Source organism: Piliocolobus tephrosceles, chromosome 4 (assembly GCF_002776525.5).
Source record: "Piliocolobus tephrosceles isolate RC106 chromosome 4, ASM277652v3, whole genome shotgun sequence".
NCBI classification, from domain to species: domain Eukaryota; kingdom Metazoa; phylum Chordata; class Mammalia; order Primates; family Cercopithecidae; genus Piliocolobus; species Piliocolobus tephrosceles.
The window spans coordinates 95,780,719-95,804,766 of NC_045437.1; the positions used below are offsets into that span (position 1 = coordinate 95,780,719).

A 24,048-nucleotide genomic window follows, 5' to 3' on the forward strand; every position below is an offset into this window, starting at 1 on the left:
AAAAAAAAAAAAAAAAAAAAAAAAAAAAAAAGAAATCAAGTACCATACAAGATGATATCAGCTAAAATCTGCTAATGGCTGAGTGTAGGCTATTGTGAGATCATAAGACCTAAGAGCCAAAACTTGGAGGACCTGCACCCATTCTCAGGCACTCTGCCACAAACTTCCACTAGGTGCTCACGACAAAGCAGCATGGTAGAAGACTGGACAAAACTTTTCTCCATGGTACAGCCTTAGAGAAAGTGAGCAGTCACCTTTGTGGAAATAGGAAGGAAGCCTTGCCAAACCCTTCTCATCTGCTCAACTGAGGGCACAGAATAAGATCTAATATGGTTGCAAGAAAATAAAAAACAAAAAACTCTACCCCTGGGGGAATGGTAGCAGGGCAGGGACTACAGTGGGGCAAGCCCCTCATTTGCCCCAGGCTTAAAATTTAAGGAAACACCAAAAAACTCAGTAATCAAGATAAATAATTTTATAATATCCTAAAAACCAAAGGATAATAGAAAAAGAAATTAGTCTTAGAATTTTTTCCTTTTAGGCAATATAGCTTGGCATGGCACTATTACAGTTATTTAAAAATCTGGTATTTGTTTACTTAGGCCACTGAATAAATACCAAACGTTTAAAAACTAAAATTACATAAAGTATGCTTTCTGAACATGACAGAATTAAATTACCAATAATTAACAAAGATAGTTGAAAAATCTCCTAAATACCTGAACATTTTAAAACATACTTCTGAAAAAACCTATGGGTCAAAGAGAAGTCACATGGGAAATTTTTAAATATTTTTAAATTAAGGAAAATATAAAAACAGATTTGGAAGATTCAGAAAAAGCAATGCTTAAAGGAAAATTTGTAGCATTAAATGCCGATATTAGAAAAGAGAGATAACATTTCTATATCTAAGCTTGCACCTTAAGAAACTGAATAAAAGAGGCCAGGTGCAGTGGCTCACGCCTGTAGTCCCAACATTTCAGTAGGCCAAGGCAGATGGATCACTGAAACCCAGAAATTCCAGACTAGCCTGGACAACATGGCAAAACCCCATCTCTACAGAAAGCATACAAAAATTAGCTGGGTGTAGTGGGGCACACCTGTGAGAGGATCATCTAAGGCCATGAGGTTAAGGTTGCAGTGAGCCAGAATTGTGCCACTGCACTCCAGCCTTGGCAACAGAGCAAGATGCTGTCCCAAAGAAAAAAAAAAAAAAAGAAAGAAAAGAGCAAATTAAATCAAAAGCAGAAAGGAAGAAATAATAAATTGCAGAAACTCATGAAATTAAAAACACACCAAAAAATCAATGAAACCAAGAGCTGGTTCTTTGAAAAGATGAATAAAACACAAGAGGAATAAACGCTTCTCATTTCATGGGCAAACATTATCAAATCAAGGACATTACAAAAGAAAACTATGGACTGATACCTCATAGAAACAAACAAAATCGGCCCATGTTGAATACTCTTACTTTATAGAAATATCTTTAAAATTGCAAAATCACCTGTTTTGCACAATTTCTCATTCTTGGGAGCATATAAATTTCTTCAAGTTCCTTTTGTCTTTCTTCTTCTTCTAATCGTCTTCTCTGATCTTCTGGAATAATTTCCTCCCAATTCTTTGAATTTCTTTCAGGTTCCAACTCAATGTCATCCTCATCCATATTTGAGAAGTTGGCAACCTGATAAATATCAGAATTTTATGAGTAACTGTTACAGAAAAATTGATCACTAATTTTTTTTTTTAAAGGGAAGAAAACTGACATGCCTAAATATCCTTAGATTGTGGACCAAACCAAAAATAACTTCAAAACAACCTACATTCATTACTTCACTAGGGGAAAGCAGATCAAACAAATGACATCTAATAATCCCTCTAGGAAAGATTTTCTTTTGCCCTACTGCTCAACAAAATGAGTAGCATCTCAGAACTAAAAGCAGTTAACAGAACAATAAAAAAAGTAATTTATACTATTAACATGCTAAATAATCTGCAGAAATTCTCAGACCAGTCCATGTATCAAGTATTGTAGAACAATCTAATATCATTTTTATGATCACAAAAACACAATCTAAAGAGCTACTGGCAGCAAAGAGCTATTGGCAGAGACATAGAGCTCTCTGAGAGCACATTACCTTCTGGGAGGATTATATAAGATAGCACATTTAAGGTACTATGCAAGGTCTGGTATACAGAAAGCATCCATTAAGGCTAATTATCACAGCCGGGAGAAGTGGCTCACGCCTGTAATCCCAGAAACCACCTCTTAACCAGGATTACTCAACAGTCTTCTATCTTATCTCCCTGCTATAACTCTTGTCTCACTACAGTCAATCATCTACATAGTAGCCAGAGTGATATTAAAATTACAAAAGTTTTTTATTCACTGTGTGGGGTACACTGCAGATGTTCTATAAATACTTGTCAAATGAACACATGAAATGAATTGACCCTTAAAAACTGCAGTTCACAGAAAATAGCTAAGATGTAGAGAAACTTGTTTCTTTAAACAAATGGCACTTAACTTACTCCATGAGGTCAGCTGACTTATGTCGTTTTAGGACTCCTTTCAACTCATTGTCCCTCAAAAAACCAGGGATATTAAGTATCAATATATGGTAGCTTATTGCTTACTTTGACTGATTTACTTGAGTCTTCTTATTTGTGATAAGTTAATGTCGGAAACTGCTTTAAAAAAAATCAGCCAAAAGCTTTCAGTCATGGAAATCCAAGTAAGAGATCACACTGATTCATTTATTTACCCAAGTATTTAAGGACATGCTATTTGCCAAGCACTATTCTAGTTGCTAATTAGCAAACAACAGCTCTTTCCACCCAACAACATGTAACTTCATAAATGGATCTGGTCTCTTTCAAATCAGTTTGCTACTGGTTTGTCTGAACAAGGGAGAGTAGTTTTTATACAACACAGCAATCTTCCTGATTATGCTTAAAGAAAGATTAACAAACCACTAAATGACAATAACTCAATTCCTCTCAATTTATGTAATTATAAGGAAAATTTTTTTTAAATCTACCTTGAACTGGGAAAGCAACTCGTCTCCTACAGTTAAAGGACCTGGTTCATTTTCATGAGTTTCCGCTCTCTTCAAGATTTCATCTATATCCATTTCCTATAATTAGAAAAACAATATTTAAATACACTTGAATCCTTTCATCCTACCAAACAGATGACACATATTCTGAAGTGGGTTTGTTGTTTTGTTTTTTTGTTTGTTTATTTTTTTTACCTGGGGCTCTTGTTCTTCTCCTTCAGGTTCCTTAAAAAGTTCCTCAGCACCGAACTTTAAAATGGCTGATAACTCTTCTTTATTGAAAGGAGTAGAACTAAAAGAGGAAAAACAAAAATGCTTAACATTAACAGTTAAAAATATAACATTTACACAGCACTTTTATTAATTACTGACATTTTCACCTTTACAAAAGTTACATAAGGAAGTTAGATCAATCAAGTATTAGTATCCTTTTTTTTGAGACAGTGTCTCACTCTGTCACCCAGGCTGAAGTACACTGGCACAATCTTAGCTCATTGCAACCTCCGCCTACCAGGCTCAACTGATCCTTCTGCCTCAAACTCCTGAGTAGCTGGGACTACAGTCATGTGTCACCATGCCCAGCTAAGTTTTTTATTTTTTGTAGAGGTGGGGTTTCACCATGTTGTCTAGGGCAGTATATTTACTTTAAAATAAGGAACTTGAAGCACAGAAGTTAAAGAGATTACCCCTAAAATTACAAATCTATAGTGATGAAACCAGGTATTGAAATATGTCTTCTAACTAGAAATTAGTCAAAAGTCTTCCAAAATATAAAAAGTACAACACTGAATACATTTCCTCAATGATCTATAGTGATGTAACGTATCAAAAAAATGAGTTTCCTGACTCTAAAATGACATTTTTTAAATAATCAAGTAACCACCTTGATGGGGCAGAACCTGTATGTAGTACTGTCTTCCCAGTTGTGTCCATTCTTTGAATTACAAGATGATCTAAAACCATCTTCTTTTTGGCCCTTTCAAGAATATCTTCTTCAACTGATCCCTTTGTAACTAGACGATAAATATTCACCTGTAAAAACACACACAAGGAAACAAATTGCAGCATAAAAGATTTGTTTTGCTAATTTCAAGTGCCTAAACATTGGCACACAAATTGAAGCTCATTCTACACTACATGAAGTTTTCACTGGTTAAAAGCAAAACGAAAATTCAAAAAACATGTTTAAAGCTAGAGTTCTTCAACTTAAGAAACTATTTTGAAATATATCCTTCCTTCCTTCTTAACATTTTGGCAAGGAGATTGCATTTGCTTTTTTTTTTTTTTTTTTTTTAAGGAAAGACAGTAATTTTTAAGTTATGATTTAGCTGGGGAAAATGGGGGGTGGAGCACATAAACTTCTGACAGCCTTATTATACTCGTTGCCTTGATTCTAATGTTTCATCACTCTATATAATGCAAAATTCTATGAACCACTCCCCAAGTTAATTAATAAGAAGCCCACCATAAAACAAACTCTCCAAAATTGAAAAAAATGGGTGTAGTAAATTTTCCCTATTTCTCTAGGTAAAGGTTTAGTACCACCATTTAAGGGTATTTTGTTACAATTATAAAAATGGGGTCACATATTATATGTGGAGAATCTTGGAAGCACATGGACAAAATATACACTAACAGAAAGGCAGCATATGCTACTCAAACTCTTCCAAGTTAAAATAAGCAAGTAGACTTTATTATAAAATGAAAAACACTGCATTTTATAGTTATGACTAGAATACAGGATAAAAACAGCCAACATGATCCTATTTATGCATAGTTATCTCAATTATGTCATATTCTCCAGGTGATTTTGGTAAACCAAGTTCCTCAGCATCCTATCTGTTAAATAGTAGTATATGACTGTTGCAGTGATCTTACCCTCTAGAAGATACACTGAAACCATTCCCCCCCAAAAAAAGAATTCTAAAACCGCAACAACATAATACAAATTAAAATTAAAAATACCTGTTTCTTTTGCCCAATTCGATGAGCTCTAGCCTGTGCCTGAAGATCATTCTGTGGATTCCAATCAGAATCAAATATAACAACAGTGTCAGCAGAGGCTAAATTAATCCCTAGACCTCCAGCTCTTGTAGACAGCAAAAAGCAAAAATCCTGTAAGAAATTGAATAATCAAAATGAAAATTTTTCAATTAATTTTCTGAACTTAAACAGCATGTTACTAATTAAACAAAAAGGCAGTTTTTAAAACTAATACATAAACATCTAGCAAGACCAACCAACAAAAAGATTCCAAAATCAAGTATACATGTTAGTAATACCAAATTCAATAAAGTATTTACTTCTGTTGAAAAAAAAAGAAAATGGAATAGGAAAGGAATGATGCTTCAACTCAAACTGTAAATTTTATTTCCTTAAAAAATAAAAGGCACATACCAAAAAAAAGAACTCTATGGAAAATAGTGTGGAAATTCCTTAAAGGAACTAAAAGTAGAACTACCATTTGATCCAGTAATCTCAATACTGAGTATCTGCCCAGAAGAAAAAAGTCATTACATGAAAAAGATACTTGTATATACATGATTATAGCAGCACAATTTGCAATTGCAACAATGTGGAACCAGCCCAAATGCCCATCAATCAACAAGAAGATAAACTGTGGTATACATATGCAATGGAATACTACTCAGACATAAAGAGGAATGAAACAATGGCATTCGCAGCAACCTGGATGGGATTGGAGACTATATTCGTTTTTTTTTTTTTCTGAGATGGAGTCTCACTCTTTTTATTTTGGCTCACTGTAACCACCGCCTCCCAGGTTCAAGCAATTCTCTCGCCTCAGCCTCCCAAGTAGCTGGGATTACAGGCATGCACTATCACACCCAGCTAATTTTTGTATTTTTAGTAGAGATGGGTTTCACCATATTGGCCAGGCTGGCCTCGAACTCCTGACCGCAAGTGATCAACCTGCTTCAGCCTCCCGAAGTGCTGGGATTACAAGTGTAACCCACCATGCCCAGCCTGGAGACTACTACTCTGAGTGAAGTAACTCAGGAATGGAAGACAAAACATTGTATGTTCTCACTCATAAGAGGGAATTAAGCTATGAGGATGCAAAGTAATAAGAATGATACAAAGGACTTTGGGGACTCAGAGGGAAAGGGTAGGAGGGGGTGAGCGATAAAAGACTATAAATTTGGTTCAGTGTATACTGGTGAAGGGTGCACCAAAATCTCACAAATATGGTGAGTGGTGACTACAGAACTTACTCATTTAACCAAATATCACCTGTTTCCCAAAAATCTATGGAAAACAAAAAAAAATTTAAAAGCAAAGTGGGATAATTTGCTGTTTTGGGGTCTTTTCTTTACTTTTTTTGAGACAGAGTCTCACCTCTATTGCCTGAGCTAGAGTCTAGTGGCACGATCATAGCTCACCGCAGCTTCAAACTCCTGAGCTAAGTAATCCACTCAACTCAGCCTCCCAAGTAACTGGGACTATAAGGGAGTGCCACCATGCCCAGTTTATTTTTTTACTTTTTTTTTTTTTTTTTTTTGGTACAGACAGCAGTCTCACTGTTTCCCAGGGTGGTCTCAAACTCCTGGCCTGAAGTGATTCTCTTGCATTGGCCTCCCAAAGTGCTGGGATTACAAGTGTGAGCTACCGTGCCCAATCTGGCTAATTTATTTTGAAGCAAATTAAAGTAACTGTTCCATGCTGAAACAGTATTGATAATAAAGGGTAAAATTATTGGCTGGGCACAGTGGCTCACACCTGCAATCCTAGCGCTTTGGGAGGCCGAGGCAGGTGAATCACCTGAGGCCAGGAGTTCAAGACCAGCCTAGCCAACACTAAAACTACAAAAACTAGCCAGGCACGGTGGCATGCGCCTGTAATCCCAGCGACTTGTGAGGCTGAAGCAGGAGAATAGCTTGAACCCAAGAGGCAGAGGTTGCAGTGAGCTGAGATCATGCCACTGCACTCTAGCCCAAGCAACAGAGCTAGACTCTGTCTCAAAGAGTGCAATTCTTAGGTTTAAACTAAAATAGTGACTTTAAAACCTCGTTTGCTGATCAAAGGTGGCTAACACTATTCCTTTTTTATCAAATTAGATATGAAGATTAAAAATGTCTGAATATAATAATGTAATATACAGATACTAAATCAAAATTATTTATAATTTAAAAAGCATTAATACATACCTCTGATCCCTCAGCATTAAAATGATCCAGAGCTTGTTTCCTCAGTTCTCCTTTTATTGATCCATCTAATCTCTAGAAAAAAACACATTAAAATACTGCATATAACAGAATCGAAATGTTACAAAGCAATTAAAATCAATTATAAAATTAAGTAGAAATGTGAAGCATGTCTTGCTAAAACGATAATAGAAGGTACCTACTAGACAGTAAAATAATGCTCAGGCATTCCATCTTTGGTCTGCGCTCCAAATCACTAAGACTGCACCCTCAAGAGTAAATACAGCATAGGCTGTCATACTATTCTGCCTCAGTCCCATTCTAAAGGTATGTGATTGAGTACACAGCTGTTTACAAACACCTGAAACAAGTTTCATATCATGACATGACATACTGTGTTATATCATGTTTTATCATTTTACTTTCAAAATGTTGGTGAAACCCATTAAACTGATTCACAGATCCATTAACAGGTTATAATTCGTTTTAAAAACACTGATTAAGTACAGTGTGGTTACTAGAACAGCATTAGTGTCATCTGAGAACATAGATAGGCAAATTATTGAGCCCTACCCCAGACCTACTGAAGGGGTTTAGCAAAGGCCATCCAATTAATTCTGATGCACACTAAAATTCAAAAATTATTGATGTGAAGCATCATGGGCTCTAGTCAACATCCTGCAGATGAGTATTTTATTCACTGGGTATCTTGAGCAAGTGATTTGACTTTTCTACACAAACTTTTTCTCCATGTCAGTTCTGCTTTAAGTAAAACAGACATAATAGTAGTCCCTCCTTCATGAACTATAGAGAACTCAGTGAGAGAACACAGGAAAACACGTAGCACAGTGCCTACACATACTGAATGCTTATTAAACATTAGCTACTATTTCACTTTATAAATGGCAATAATTTTGTAATTATTAACTGGTTATAGACTAGAAATAACTTGTCTACTATGATCCATGCATTTAACCGATGTATTGCTTTGTTACTGTATGAATTTTAACTCTGAGAAGAAAAATATATACATTTTAAATGATGTATTCTAAGTGGTTTAAGTGAAATGCTCTTAATTATCACCTACACAAAGTAAGAAAACAGATGTCTATTAAAGTTTTAAAAAGTTAAAATAATGTTTCTTTCCCACTAAAATACAAATTAGTACAAATTTTAAGAATAGTGGCATCTCATTACTGTGGTATGACTTAAACTAAATAAAATTAAAAATGATTCTCTCCAGGAAGTGACCTAGGAACGAGAAGGCATTAGCGGCAAAGAAGTGGTGCTTATAAACACTCAAAATTAGTCAAACTAATTTTTTGTTTGACCAGGTACACAATAATTTGTTTAAAAACAAATCAACACAGGGCAGGAGAAGAACGCAAATGGAAGGACAGGAGGAATAGCTAAAGGGTATAGGTTGCTTTCTGATGAAAATGTTCCAAAACCACCTGACAATTACACATATCTGTGAACATAATAAAAACCACTGAATTGTATACTTTAAATGAGTAAATTGTATGATATGGGAATTACATATCAGTAAAAGTGTTTTCAAAACCCTCAACTAATGGTACTCTTCTATGTTTTCCCCTAAATGATTGTAATTATTTCTCAATGATATTCATATCACCAAATACCTGTCCTTCTTCACAACACTTACCAGAATTGTAATGTTACATTTATTTGCAATCACCTGCTTGATGTCTGTCTCCTGTAAAAGATTATAAGCTCTGACAAAGCAGGGATTGTATGTTGAGTCCCATTATTACAATTTCACTGCTATTTTACTATCTGCACTAAATATAAACCATTTGCTAGCTGTATCTACATAATGTCTACTATGTTCCTAGCACTGTTCATAAAATTGCTTCAAGAATTAAAAAATTACTGTAAAGTATTGAAAATAGCACCTGACTTTAAACACTCATCAATAATATTAGCTTTAGTTATACTGAATGAACTTCAACATAAATTTTGAATAGATGGAAGGGAATTTTGGTCTTTAGTTTCTTCTCTAAAGTTGTCTAGTTTTACTCAGCAAACACCGTGTCAGATAACTGTGAGCACACCAATCATCAGAATCTTGGCAGCATTCACATTCAGAGGCTGCTGGCTGTTTTCCTCATTCAGATGAAAGACTAAAGGCTCCCCTGCTTTTAGATCTATCCAATCAAGAAAACTCTTAGTTCAGTTTTTAAAATCTAAAGCAAGCACAGAAGAAAAAGGCAGAATTAAAAGAAAATAAAAATTAGAGGAAAGGAAGAAAAATTATTTTGTTGCAATACGTAAAGTCAAGAAGAAAAAACGGAATGGCAATCGTTTTTTAAAGCAGATATATCTTTTTAAAGAAAGAGTGCAGTTTATATAAAAACCTAAATACTTATAATATAATTTCAAAGGAAATACTGTAAACTATGCACAGGAATTAGATAAAATTTAAAACACCAAATACAATTAAATGCTTACTTGAAAGGGGAATTGACGATATTTCAAATATTCTGCAAGTATATCTAACATCCGCACCATTTGCGAAAAAATAAGAACTCGATTGCCTCGTTCTCTTAGGCGAATTAATAGCTTGTCAAGAAGAATCAATTTTCCGCTACTACGAATTAAGTGCTACAGAAAAAATAAATTCAAGTCGTTATATTTTAAAAGATGTAAATAAGTTGTCTACATAACACTTCAATTGCTTGAATTCTTTTAAATTGAGATTTTTAATTTTCATGTTAGAAAACAACTTGTTTCACTTTTCAAACTTTTCTAAGACCTTTACCATTTCACTATGACTTAAGCTAAAATATTCCTTGCCATATCACACCTAGGTTTTTGTTGTATCAGGGAGGAAAAAAGTACTGTTCACTCTGTTTGCTACTTACTACACCACAGTGTTTCTCCAAAAATCTTAGCTGAAGAACAATTACATTGGAAGCAGCAGCAACTAAGCAACCAAAGGTTTAAAAGGAGTAAGCAAATGCATTCTAATGTATTAATTCTAGATGCTGATCCCAGCCCTTCAAGGCACTACAGTGGCTGGACTGCAGTTGTGCCTTCACACTTCTAACTTATCTTCCAGAAGTACCAGGAAGGGTTAAGATGTGAGGTCAAGATGTCCTTTAGACTACCATCTACCAAATCACTAATGCAGCACAATTACTATTAATGATTTTTTTCATAATTTTGAACATACTGTGGGATTTTTTTTGCTGGATAAGTCATTATAGTCCATGGTTTGAGAGACATATTTTTAGAAAATTCATCAAAATAATTAGATAAATTAGAATTTTAAAATCTTTTCTACAAAGATTAATAACTGAGACCATTATATAAAGGCACCATTAACTGAAGAGAAATTTTAACCAATATATTAAAGCACTGAGCTATTTTCAATTGTAAGTGAAATCAGCATTTCTAGAACTTTATCATAAAGTAACAACATTTAAAAATTCTTACTTGTAAGGCCTCCTGTTTATTATAGAATTCATTATTATCTGGTGGTTTAATGAGGTAGCAATGGTTACAACATTTCTTTAGTTCCATCATAATGTTCAAAAAGCCTGAGGTACTGCCCTTGGAACCTTTGCTGAGGGCTTTGTAATTCCTAGTTAAAATCCATCTTTAAAAAAAAAATTATGAAAATGACATTTAGCAGAACAATTACCAGGATAAATTCTAAAAGCATTAAAAAAAAAAAAAAAAAAGGCAAAATGTAGTACCAAAGTAAAACTGTACCATTATGAAATTCATAACTGGATATACAATGGACCAAACCTCTTTCATAATACTCATGAGAACACAACTTGTTTTCCGAACCATTAGCTACACACAGAACAGGCTAATGTAACATAATTATTACAGTATATTAATCCTTTTCCCCTCAAATTTGCTAAAAAGATGGTCGCCTGCATTACTTATCTTAATCTTCTGACAACTTTCACTGCATTAGACATCTAATGAAATTGAATCTTCTCCATGGACCTAAAAGAAACCTGAGGACACCTGGTTGTAGCCACAACTGCCTTCTCTAAATTGCAATTACACAACACATACGCAACTTACAGAAAACACCTTGGTGCTATTTTACTGCTCCTAGCTATATATAACAATTCCTGTGCTCACTTCGGCAGCACTTATACTAAAACTGGACCGATACAGAGACTAGCATGGTCCCTGTACAAGGATGACATGCTAATCCACGAACACTCCATATTTTTTGTATATATACACCATGAATACTACACGGCCACAGGAAAAAAAGGATGAAATGATGTCCTTCAAATAAAATGATGTCCATGGATATAGTTGCAGACCATAATTCTAAGTGAATTAACACAGAAACAGAAAACCAAACATTGCATGTTCTCACTTATAAGTGCAAGTTACACACTGCGCACACACGGACATAAATATGTAACACTGTGGACTACTAGAGGGGGGAAGGAGGGGAACATAGGTTGAAAACTACCTACTGCATACCATGCTCACCACCTGGATGCAATATTACTAGTTATACAGGCAGTTCCCCAAAACTGGAATGAAAAGCAAAACAAAACCCATGGACAATGCTCAATGCCGTAAGAGGTAACCAAGAATAAAGAATTATTTTTTCTTATCCAGAAAAAGTTTATTATTAATTTCTCTAGAGGTAATAATTCTAAGAATTTTTCCAGAAATTTATGGCAGTATCTTATTACCTTAGTTGCCAAAAAGTACCTTGAAGAGTTTAAGTTCAACATCCATGATATATGACTAGCACTTAGAGAATTACAGGTGAATGTATCTTCTTCCTACTCTGACTTTTCTTCCCAGATATTCTACAAAATACATTACTTTTTTTAAAAGAACCCCATAACAAAATCAGGTAATCGCCATTGTGTACTACAAAATATACTCTTATCATAACTATTAATCTGAATATTATCAAGCACCTAGATCTAACTATCGATCTATAGGGAATTTAGGGGATACTGTCAAACTATTTTAGAGGGAAGTACTATGCAAAATCTAGGTTGTAGAAAAATTCTACAGAACTGTTTTCCTCATCATATACATTTTAACAAAAAAGAAGTACCTATAAACTCAGAGACAAATCAATTGCCATATATGAACCTATCTCAATCCTGATTTGAGTAAACATAAAAAAATTTTTTGAGACAACAGAGAAAATCTGAACAGATACTGAATATTGGCATCAAGAAATTACTTGATTCTGTTGAGAGAGCAATAATTTCCTAAATCGTGAAAATTTTAAAGTGGGTTATTTATGATGGGGTCTCACTGTCACCCAGGCTGGAGTGCAGTGGCATGACCTCGGTTCACTGCAACCTCTGCCTCATGGGCTCAAGCGATCCTCCCACCTCAGCCTCCGAAGTAGCTGGGACATGCACCCACCACCACTCCTGGCTGTTTTTGTATCCTGGGTAGACACAGGGTTTTGCCATGTTGCCCTGGCTGGTCTCAAACTCTTAAGGCTCAAGTGATCTGTCCCCCTCAGCCTCCCCAAAGTGCTGGGATTACAGGCATGAGCCACCATGCCCAGGTGATACTAGTATTTTTAAAAATCAATTATTAGAAATACACAGAAAAATATTTATGGAAAAAATGTATGATCTGCTTCAAAAGGATAGTCACTGAGGGAAATGGGGATGACCAGAGATACATAAAAAGACTGGCTTGAGAGGAAAGTGAAGCTGGGACTGGGCACAGAGGCTCACACCTGTAATCCCAGCACTTTGGAAGGCTGAGGCGGGTGGATCGCTTGAGGCTAGGAGTTCAGGACCAGCCTGGCCAACATGACAAAACCCTGTCTCTACTAAAAATAAAAAAATTAGCACGGCATTGTGGGGCACACCTGTAAACCCAGCCGCTCGGGAGGCTGAGGCACCAGAATCATTTGAAACCAGAAGGCGGAGGTTGCAGTGAGCCAAGATCGTGCCACTGTACTCCAGCCTGGAGTACAGAGGGAGACTCCATCTCAAAAAAACAAACAAACAAAAAAAGTAAAGCTGAGTCATAGGTATGAGTTCATTAAATTATCCTATTTTTGTACATGTCTGAAATTTTCCATAACAAAAATAATTACGCAATAAGTATATTCTTTCAAATGTGTGGCACCTATAGATTTACCATAAAATATAAATGTTTCTGAAACTCCAAATGCATGTAGCAATATATTTCCTTTTATGCAATTAAATGTTTAAATAGATATTAGAACAGATTTTCCTTTCTGACCCTTTGAGAAGTCCTACTGTATAGATCTTGACATACAAAATTTATACCAGCTATGATCTGTTAATACTCTCCAACAAGCAGCAGGGCCTAAAATTTTGTTCTAAGTTTCTTTTTTTGGCCTCTATCTGTTAACTGTCATAATCAAATAATACCTTCATATCGTGGAAATCCTAACACTTAAACTTTTTATAATGTAACAGTATGATATACAGGAAAGCAATTAATGATGTGTTACAAGATGAATTAGCCTTGTTACTCATCATTTTGGACACGTCATTAAATCTCCTTTTGCCTCCTAACGACACAGAATAAACTTACTCTAAAACTCAAGAATTGCAACTGCTCTCACACTATTGTAGAGAAGGTGGGGGCACCGAGAGCAGGACACACACATGGAAGGTATTTAGAATTAAAAGTTCAGAACATGTGCTCTGTGTACAGCTTACTTGTAATATTGTTTCTGTAAAGCACTCATTTCCATTCTTAAAATCTGCTCAACCTTGGCAGGAAGAGATTTTTCCACATCTTTCTTAACTCGGCGTAACAAAAATGGCTCAAGCTCCTTGTGAAGGCTTGCATAACCATATTCTCTCCCTTTGCCATGTTCTTCTTCAAAATCTTCCCAGGAAGAAAACCTTTAAAATTTAAGAAATTGGAACAATCACTAGAAAAAGTCAAACTGCATATGAGTTTTTTTTTTTTTTTCCCCAGGGGAGTCATTTATAAACAAAACACTACAGATTTTTAGAATAAAAAATTAGCTAAAAACTTAAATCTCTCTCCCAAGAAGATGCATAATGAAATATAATTAATTGTTTTATAAGTTATGATTCTTGAATCAAGTGAATATGAAGTATTTTGAGGTATGGGAGTAATTATCACTAAAATATTTCTCAAAAAATATACTTTTAAAGTTCTGGACCTACTGAAAGAGAACCTTAGGGAACTTATTTAGCCTTGTCTAGTCTAGTTTTCCTCATTTAGAAAAAAGGATTGCCAGCACCTCATTGTTGTTACTCCTACTATTAAATACAAAGAATGTTACTGTGTTAGTTTTTCAATCAAGGTATATTTTGAACATGTGCAAAATCAACTGTTGTGATTTATAACACATGGCTTAAGTTTACTAACAACATTGAAAAATTGAAATAGTATTACAAACTACCTGACCTCATTTTCCTTTTTTAAAAATTCTTAGTAATCTGTGATCTAATCTTTTAGGGCAATAAAAACTCTTACTGACCTTATTACCTGGGTTTCTTCCCACTAAACATAACCACACAAAACTATGACTAAAATTGTAAATTTGTCTTACTTTTCTGGCATAATGAAATGTAGCAAAGACCAGAGCTCTTTGAGGGAATTCTGTAGAGGAGTTCCAGTGATAAGGAGACGATGATTGGATTTAAAATCTATTAAAGTTTTATACAGAAGGGAGTCATCATTCTTTAATCGGTGTGCTTCATCAACACCTATAAATGCCCAATTTAGACCTCCAAGGAATGCCTTAAAATAGAAAAACAATATTTTGAGAGAAAAATGGAATTCAGATTCAGCCTTACCATTAAATCTGAACTCAATTATTAAAACGAAACAAAAATAAAAACACGCTTTGTCTAATTTTCAAATAAAAAATTGTAATTTCAAGATTACAATACACAAGTAACTCAGCACATATTCCTTCTATGACAAATTTAACCACTAGAATGTAATATCAAGCTAAAGTTTTTATTAGCTTATAAACTGATAATTAACAGAGAAAAATTAGCAGTGTCATTGAAAATGTTTACAAAAGATTTTTAGCCTAAGCCCAATAGAAGCCTCTATTAACGTCAATATGAAAAAAAACTAAGACACAAATTCAGAACAGTGTCTTATTCCAAGTGTAGGTACAATTCTTTGTACAACTTTTATGAACTGTAGAACTCTCTTAAACTTAGGTCTCCGAGTTACAGCAAGCCTGATTCCACTACTTAAGAGCTGTGTTACCATAGGCAACTTCATTAAATTCTTTGAGACATTCTTGAGTCCTGTTTTCTTTTCCATAAAGTAGAGAAAGCGAATATAAAGTAGATGGAGGAATTAAATAAGGCAGTATCCATAAAGCCTTCACTGCTTCACACAGTGGTAGCTTAATCCTATTAGTTATCTTCCTCTTCTTTAAAGAGCTTACAAATCAATACACACTATAACAAACTAGTTTCATTAGATTGAGTTGGTAAGTTTTTTCTAAAAAGAGCCAGATAGTAAATATTTCAGACTTTGCAGATAAATATATGGTCTCTGTTACATATTCTTTCTACGACCCTTTAAATGTAACCTTTCAAAAAGTTAAAAACCACTCTTAGTTCAAGTACCATTAAAAAAGTAAGACCACAGGCTACAGTTTGCTGACACACGATTTAGGCTATTCTCTCATCTTGGCCACAGCGTATGATAAAGAAAAAACTGATATGCAAGAGACAAAAACCCGTGAGAAATAAATACCTACCTTATCCTTTAATAAAATTTCATAAGTTGTTAACAGTATATTAAATTTTAACCGTTTGGTCTGATGATGTGTCCATTCATGAGTTCTTATCTATCAAGAAATTTGAAGGACAATTTAAAGACAAACATCAAGCAAATTATACTTTTACTTACCTATCTAAAAATTAAAATCCATTCAAATATGTAAATGACTATTAATATATGTTTATGTAATAAAAGAGTTTTTGTGGTTTGAGACAGTTTTGCTCTTGTTGCCCAGGCTGGAGTGTAATGGCATGATCTTGGCTCACCACAATCTCTGCCTCCCGGGTTCAAGTGATTCTACTGCCTCAGCCTCCCGAGTAGCTAGGATTACAGGAATGCACCACTACACCCAGCTAATTTTGTATTTTTAGTAGAGACCGGGTTTCTCCATGTTGGTGAGGCTGGTCTCGAATTCCCGACCTCAGATAATCCACCCACCTTGGCCTCTCAAAGTGCTGGGATTACAGGCATGAGCCAGCGCGCCCGGCCAGAGTTACTCTTTATATAGTCCAAAATGCTATGCAAATCTTATAAATAAAGCATAAATACCACAGCATTTGTTAAAAAATGAAGTAAACACAATTTTAAAGCACATCTTTCACAAAAGAAAAGGTCTTATTTAAGAAAACATTAGTGATTAATTCATTTAATAACGTAATGTTTATGGATGAAATATGTCTGGGGTTTGCTTCACAGTAACTAGGAAAGTGGTGTGAAGAGGTATAGATAAAACAAAACTATCAGTAAATTTGTGAAACTGAAGATGAAAACATGAGGGTTTATTACATTCTTCTACCTGTTCCCATGTATATTTGAAATTTTCCATTAAAAATGTAAAATAGGGGGGCATGGTGGCTCACGCCTGTAAATCCCAGCACTTTGGGAGGCCAAGGTGGGTGGATCACTTGAGGTCAGGACTCTGAGACCAGCCTGGGCAACGTAGTGAAACCCCATCTCTACTAAAAATACAAAAATTAGCCGGGCGTGGTGGCAGGCACTTGTAATGCCAGCTACTTGGAAGGCTGAGGCAGGAGTATCACTTGAACTTGGGAGGCAGAGGTTGCAATGAGCTGAGATCGCACCACTGTACTGCAGCCTGGATGACAGAGTGAAAAGAAAAAAAAAAAAAAAAAAAACCACACACACACACAAAAATCAGTCAAATATATATATGAAGTAACACTAAACCAAAACTGACTTTGTTATAGTCAATTAAACATGTACTGAGAACTTATTTGTGGCAAGTTCTATGCCAGAAACAAAGATTTTTATAAAGACCAAAACAAAACAAAACCCTTCATCCTTGTTAGGCCAAGAACGGTGGCTCATGCCTGTAATCCTAGCACTTTGGGAGGCCAAGGGAGGCAGATCAGTTGAGCTCAGGAGTTCAAGACCAGACTGCGCAACACAGCAAAACCCTGTCTCCACTAAAAAATATACAAAATTAGCTGAGTGTGGTAGTGTGCTTCTGTGGTCCCAGTTGCAATGAGCCAAGATCATACCACTGCACTCCAGCCTGGGAGACAGAGTGAAACCCCAGCTAAAAACAACAACAACAAAAATGCTCGATCCCAAAGACAAGTACATTTTGATTTCTACATTTACAGGTAAACAACTTACCATGTTTCTGCTGTTAATGTCACCTAAATAAACCACGGCATTCATTTGAGAAGCCCATGTCTGAATTTCCCTTTGCCAGGAAGTAAGAGTGGAGAGCGGTACTACCAATAGAAAAGGTCCATATAATTGATGTTCATGGAACAAATAATTCAGAAATGAGATCGTCTGTATTGTTTTTCCAAGGCCCATTTCATCTGCGAGTATGCAACTATTTCCTCTACAAAGTTAAAAAAAAATTAGCATGGAAGAAAATATTCAAATATACAAAGAAACCTTTTTACATCATGTGTATATGTTTATATGAAGTTAAATAAAATTAATCTGATAGGTATTATACAGAATATACCACTTTTATTAACTACAAATAATAAACGTAAAGGTATTTGGTTACTCAATCACTAATGTAAGAAAAGTAAAAGGAGATGACCACTTTAGGCCAGAAGAGGCTTAAAGATTAACAGTATTACGTTTAATCAATTATAAAGACAATAATGCAATTCATCTACTAGTAGTAGAGTCCAGATATACTAAGTATGAAATAAGTAAAAAGCATATAGGAAGAACATAGATTAAAAGAAAAAACCTACAGCTAAATTGCAATCGAGAGTCAAAAAGTAGAGTGGGGGCCACAGAGGACAGAAAAAAAACGTAGAAGACTGAATGGATATTAAAATAACTAGGAAAAAGAGAATATTCCAGGAAGAGCATGGGATGAGAATGGATATGCATTTTGATTTTTAAACAGGATAAAAATGTATTTTAAAAAGGCAACAATTAAGTTAAACTCAAACTCCACTGGATTTTCTTCCTAGTATGTAATAAGTATTGTTTATATAAACTAGGAAATACAAAGAGTAGCATATCAACTGCCAAAGAATCTTATCCTTTATGTAAATGGAAATCTTTTCTGAATCCTGTATTGGTAAAATTCTTAATCTGTCAAATTAAAGAGATGATTCAAAATACACTTACTTGCACCAAGAATGAGCAAGCCAATTTAAACCATTCAGTTGATAATCTCTTAATTCTAAGCCCTCATGTCCTCCAATATAGGATGGCTGCTTCTTCAGGGCTACAAATCTTGGCCTTTGTTTTAATACCTTCAGTAGAAATAAAATTATGTAGAATTATTAAATATAAGAAATTATAATAAAAGATGAAAGCCTCAGCTTTACCATAAATTCTTAAATTTCATCTCTAATCATCAAGCTCAGAGATTCCATTACTCAAAATGTATCTGAGGATTCAGTCAATACTGTTTTCTACTACTCTAACAAAAATGAAAAGTGAAATATTTTGCCTTCTTTTTTAAAGAAAAATGTATAGAGAAAATTAAGTTCCCGCCAAAATATGAGTCTCATGTATATCACATGCAAAACCTATTTTAAATTGTTCACAACCATTGCTCCAGCCTTAAGCTACAAATAAACCATAAAACTGGCTTAGCTTACCATTCAATTTCTGAATTCCAAGTTATCCCTATGAAGAATGTAATTCTTTTAATAAGGAAAGAAAATCTAGTACTATACAGATCTCAACACTATCACTAGTAACTCTGGGTAAGTTACAAGGATTCTGAAAGTATTGTGCAAGGTAGTTCTGGATACTTTCCCATATCCCTCTCCTCTTTCTTTACCTTCTAAGAAAATATCCACTATCTTTAATATTGAGCATATCTCTAGTTTCCAAGAGCTTTTTTTTATTTAGTCTCCCAACCCTTTCCAACAATCAACATAACTAACTTATCTTTCTGACATAGTGATGCTCAACAAGATAAAAGACAGTGCAACATTTAAGAAGATACACTGACCAAAACGTTGTTTATAATTTTTTTAAAAGAGAAAGTTTCAAATAAAAAATTATAAAACTAAAACTAAAAAACAAAAACACATAATTGCAGGAAGTTCACTTCCTGTAAGACCAATTAACCAAGAAATATTCTCCCTTAGTCTATCTGAAATCAGGATCCAACTGTTGTATTTAGGCTTGTAAATATTTATAATGCATAAATATATTTTTAATAATTTAAAATGTTAGACAATACTCACTTTGCAATCTTTAAAAGGAGTGGTTTTTGATTGGTTCCTGCTAAAATACTCATCAATGCACGCTTGAAACTTTTTGGAAATGAGAGCTCCATCTTCCCAGCTGCACTCTGAGTATGGAAGGCCCTGCCATTTGCAGTAATAATCAGGATAACCAGCTGCTGACTTCTGATTGGAATGAGCTGTGAGATAATCAGGCATTTACTTATTTTTTTTTTTTTACATTTAATCATCAGATGCATAATTCTTAGTAAAGGCTACACGAGTAAAATTTAGCTATCTAGTTTACAATACGGTTTTAGTAAGAGCAAGCTACTGTGTTTGATGTGTAAGTGGCAAATTTATGACTTTTTTCAGATTATTTCAAGCATAAAAAGATAAAGTTTTTTTAACCAGAATCATTTATCACTAACCAATTATACGTTCCACTATTTGATACTGTTTATGTAGATCATCTGTAAGTTCTTGCTGGCAATTATAATATTCCACATCTTCTGGAGAAGCATTTTTCAACCTGAAAAATTATTAATCCGGGAACAGACTTAAAAATCTCCCATAAATAACCTGTCACTCCCCCATCCCCAACACTATTTGTAGCACAGAATCTCCCATTTTGCCACTATGTGGGTCAAGTTTCAGTAATAAAGAAACTGAAACAGGAATAAGGCATCATTAATTTTTAACTAAAATTCTGTAATTTGTCATGTATGAGACACTCTATGTGACTGTTATCACGGATAGGTTTAGATAGGTACACCCCTAGGAGTTTTACCTTGAGATGGAATAAAATCATCCCTCAGTACCTGCAGGGGATTGGTTCAGGATCCTCTACAGATACCAGAATCTGAGGATGCTCAAGTCCCTTACATGAAATGGCATGGTACTTGCAATATAACCCACACACATCCTCCTCTATACTTGAAATCATCTCTAGATGTTCTTAAAATACCTAATTTTACATTTACAGTATAAATAGTTGTTACATTGTATTTTTTTTTTTTTTTTTTTTTTTTTTTTTTTTTGAGACGGAGTCTTGCTCTGTCGCCTGGGCTGGAGTGCAGTGACCGGATCTCAGCTCACTGCAAGCTCCGCCTCCCGGGTTTACGCCATTCTCCTGCCTCAGCCTCCCGAGTAGCTGGGACTACAGGCGCCCGCCACCTTGCCCGGCTAGTTTTTTGTATTTTTTAGTAGAGACGGGGTTTCACCGTGTTGGCCAGGATGGTCTCAATCTCCTGATCTCGTGATCCGCCCGTCTCGGCCTCCCAAAGTGCTGGGATTACAGGCTTGAGCCACCGCGCCCGGCCGTATTGTTTTTAATTTGTATTGCTGACTGTTGTTTTTTTTTTTCCCTCCGAATACTTTCAATCCATGGTGGGTTGAAACCGAGGATAGAAAAGCTGTGGACAAAGACAGCCAACTGTATTATAAAGTCTACAGTTATTTTAGGCTATCATTTAATGTTACTATGTATTCTTTATTAACATAAAGGCTTAGTAATCTTTGAACTATTAAAAAAAAGTATGACATACAGCATACTTACCATCTTTTTGTTTCCTGATCTTTTTTCTTATAATTATCCAATTTTTTCATTCCTCTAACATTCTGCTGCTTGAGGGTTTCTTCCGTCTCCCAAGTGTTGTGGATATGGGACCATCCTTTCCATTTAATTAAATACTGAATCTCTCCTGGTTCTTTGTTTTTTTCAAAGCCTGCATTTGGGTCACCATCTGCTTCAACTGCATAGATGGTTGTAGTAGCACCAGTAGCTGAAAACAAAAGCACAAGTTCCTTCCATGTAATTAATTCTGTTGTAGGATTATATTTCAACTGAAAATTTCAAAAATATGAACATAAAAACATAACACTCTTAAAGTATCGGTGGTATAGAAACTTATGCGAAATTCTACTGCTCATAAATAAAACTAAGAATTTCCGAATTATCTCCCCTCTTTTTTCAAATTAGAAAAAATAAAAAGACAGAGGTCCACCTGAGATCCCACAACATTATTCTATAATTATCCACAATATATGAAATGTGGTCAGGTGGAGGCCCAGCGCGGTGGCTCACACTTGTAATCCCAGCACTTTGGGAGGCCAAGGCAGGTGGTGGATCATGAAGGCAAGAGATGGAGACCATCCTGGCTAACACGGTGAAACCCCATCTCTACTAAAAATACAAAAAATTAGCCAGGCGTGGTGGCAGGCGCCTGTAGTCCCAGCTACTCGGGAGGCTGAGGCAGGAGAATGGCATGAACCCGGGAGGCAGAGGTTGCAGTGAGCCAAGATCGCACCACTGCACTCCAGCCTGGGCGACAGAGCGAGAATCCGTCTCAAAAAAAAAAAGAGGGCCGGGTGCGGTGGCTCATGCCTGTAATCCCAGCACTTTGGGAGGTCGAGGTGGGTGGAGCACAAGGTCAGGAGTTCGAGACCAGCCTGGCCAATATGGTGAAACCCCTGTGTCTACTAAAAATACAAAAAAATGTTAGTCGGGCTTGGTGGCGCATGCCTGTAATCCCAGCTAATCGGGAGGCTGAGGCAGGAGAATTGCTTGAACCCGGGAGGCGGAGGTTGCAGTAAGCCGAGATTGCGCCACTACACTCCAGCCTGGGTGACACAGCGAGACTCCGTCTCAAAAAAAAAACAAAAAAAAGAAAACGTGGTCAGGTGGTTATTAAGAAGATACTCAGGCTAAGCAAAGCATGCTTTTATAAAACATAAGTAAACAACAACAACAACAAATCTGCCCTCTTAGCTTTCAACACTGTTGAAACATCTTTAACACTTTACTCTCTTTTTTTTTTTGAGATGGAGTTTCGCTCTGTCACCCAGGCTGGAGTGCAGTGGCACAATCTCAGCTCACTGCAAACTCAGCCTCATGGGTTAAAGCAATTCCCTTGCCTCAGCTTCCCAAGTAGCTGGGACTACAGGTGCGCACGACCTGACCCAGCTAATTTTTGTATTTTTAGTAGAGACGGGGTTTTGCCATGTTGGCCAGGCTGGTCTAGAACTTCTGACCTCAGTTGATCCACCTGTCTCAGCCTCCCAAAGTGCTGGGATTACAGGGGTGACCCACTGCACCTGGTCCTTTACTTTTGTAAATATTATTTAAATAAGCAAACAATAAATGGTTTTTAAAAAACTACCTCCTTTTCTCCCAATCCGACAATCCATAAATCTTTCTATGGTTTCAAATTCCTCTTCCTCAGGTTGAGGAACGTCCTCTCCACAGACTTCCAGTAGGTCATCAGAATCTGTTTTCATTTCTTCATCCTCCTTATAGCTAACATTAACAGTTGCTTGGCGACGAGAACTTCTTTTGTCATTATCATAATCTTCTTCATCATCCTCCTCCTCAGACGAATCAATCTGTCTCTTTTTTTGTCCAAGAATCTTCTTTCCATTTTTTGACTTAGATCTAGGAAACAACAAGAAGAAAAAAAAAAAACAAGATTTGAAAAACTATATAAACAAAGAATGAACACCTTCCACAATCAATTTTCACCACCAAACTGAGACCATACCTATTTTGAGGTTTTCTGCTTTTGACTTTGTTTTTTGGCTCATAATCAGATTCTGTTTCATCACAACTGCTTTTATCTCTCTCTTCTTCAGATTCTGAATCTGAACCAGACTGAGATGGAGATCCTGACCCAGACATTTGCCAATCTTCACTGTAGACAAAATTTATAAAGTATTTTTATTTGTACTTATAAGGCAAATTGTATCCCTAATACAAAGATGATCGAATCAACTAAACTATATTCCAGTTATTATCAAAAATACTGTTGCTTTTACTCATGCTAAAAATGATGAAACATTTATAGAATAAAAACACTCTGGATAATATTCTTCATAGACTTCTCTCGCAAGTCTAGTTTTGTTAATCAGTTATACGTCAATGAACAGCAAATAAATATTTTAATTTTCACTATAGATGAAAATCTTGTAAAATTATTCTACTTGCCCTCTCAAAAAAGAGATACTAATCCATGCCATTTTAATTCTCTAGAGGCTGTGATTCTGAAAAACATCTTTTTAAACTGATTTTTTAAATAGTGCACGTTCACTAAGAAAAGCTTACAGAAAAATGTAAAAACAAAACAAAACAGAGCAACACTAGTACCATCTCAAACATTCAGTCTGAGTACCTTACCTTTATTATTATTTTTAGCTTATTAAGTCTATTTCATTCCAATCAACATGTAGAGAAAAATAATGGATGTTAATATTTTGCTATCACAAGAAGTTCAAATGAAAGGCACACACTGAATTCTTACAAATACACTATATCCTATTTCAGCTATGCTTCTGTTTCATTGCTGTGTATCTTTTGCACCAATTGTAACTATGATGAAGACTACATAAACAAGCATATATGATAATATCTGCTTATGATAAAAACATGATAGAAGC

General features: G+C 35.4%; 1 protein-coding gene and 1 non-coding gene across 3 annotated transcripts in view; one reads left to right on the forward strand and one right to left on the reverse strand.

Moving 5' to 3' along the window:
* Window positions 1-24,048, reverse strand: part of CHD1 (chromodomain helicase DNA binding protein 1) — a 76,328-nt gene that overhangs the window by 24,485 nt on the left and 27,795 nt on the right. For both annotated transcript variants that reach the window (XM_023212213.3, XM_023212214.3), the window contains exons 6-23: window positions 23,157-23,306; window positions 22,779-23,050; window positions 21,176-21,401; window positions 20,049-20,149; window positions 19,639-19,817; window positions 18,563-18,690; window positions 17,591-17,807; window positions 15,948-16,037; window positions 14,772-14,962; window positions 13,903-14,091; window positions 10,679-10,841; window positions 9,692-9,844; window positions 7,223-7,294; window positions 5,022-5,171; window positions 3,940-4,088; window positions 3,252-3,348; window positions 3,039-3,134; window positions 1,505-1,681 (exon numbers count right to left, since the gene is read on the reverse strand). In XM_023212213.3, coding sequence (XP_023067981.2) covers window positions 1,505-1,681; window positions 3,039-3,134; window positions 3,252-3,348; window positions 3,940-4,088; window positions 5,022-5,171; window positions 7,223-7,294; window positions 9,692-9,844; window positions 10,679-10,841; window positions 13,903-14,091; window positions 14,772-14,962; window positions 15,948-16,037; window positions 17,591-17,807; window positions 18,563-18,690; window positions 19,639-19,817; window positions 20,049-20,149; window positions 21,176-21,401; window positions 22,779-23,050; window positions 23,157-23,306 — 2,800 coding nt within the window. The remainder of the gene's footprint in view (window positions 1-1,504; window positions 1,682-3,038; window positions 3,135-3,251; window positions 3,349-3,939; window positions 4,089-5,021; window positions 5,172-7,222; window positions 7,295-9,691; window positions 9,845-10,678; window positions 10,842-13,902; window positions 14,092-14,771; window positions 14,963-15,947; window positions 16,038-17,590; window positions 17,808-18,562; window positions 18,691-19,638; window positions 19,818-20,048; window positions 20,150-21,175; window positions 21,402-22,778; window positions 23,051-23,156; window positions 23,307-24,048) is intronic.
* LOC111542729 lies at window positions 11,337-11,440 on the forward strand. Its single transcript, XR_002731641.1, has one exon. It is a non-coding gene; the product is annotated as a U6 spliceosomal RNA (small nuclear RNA).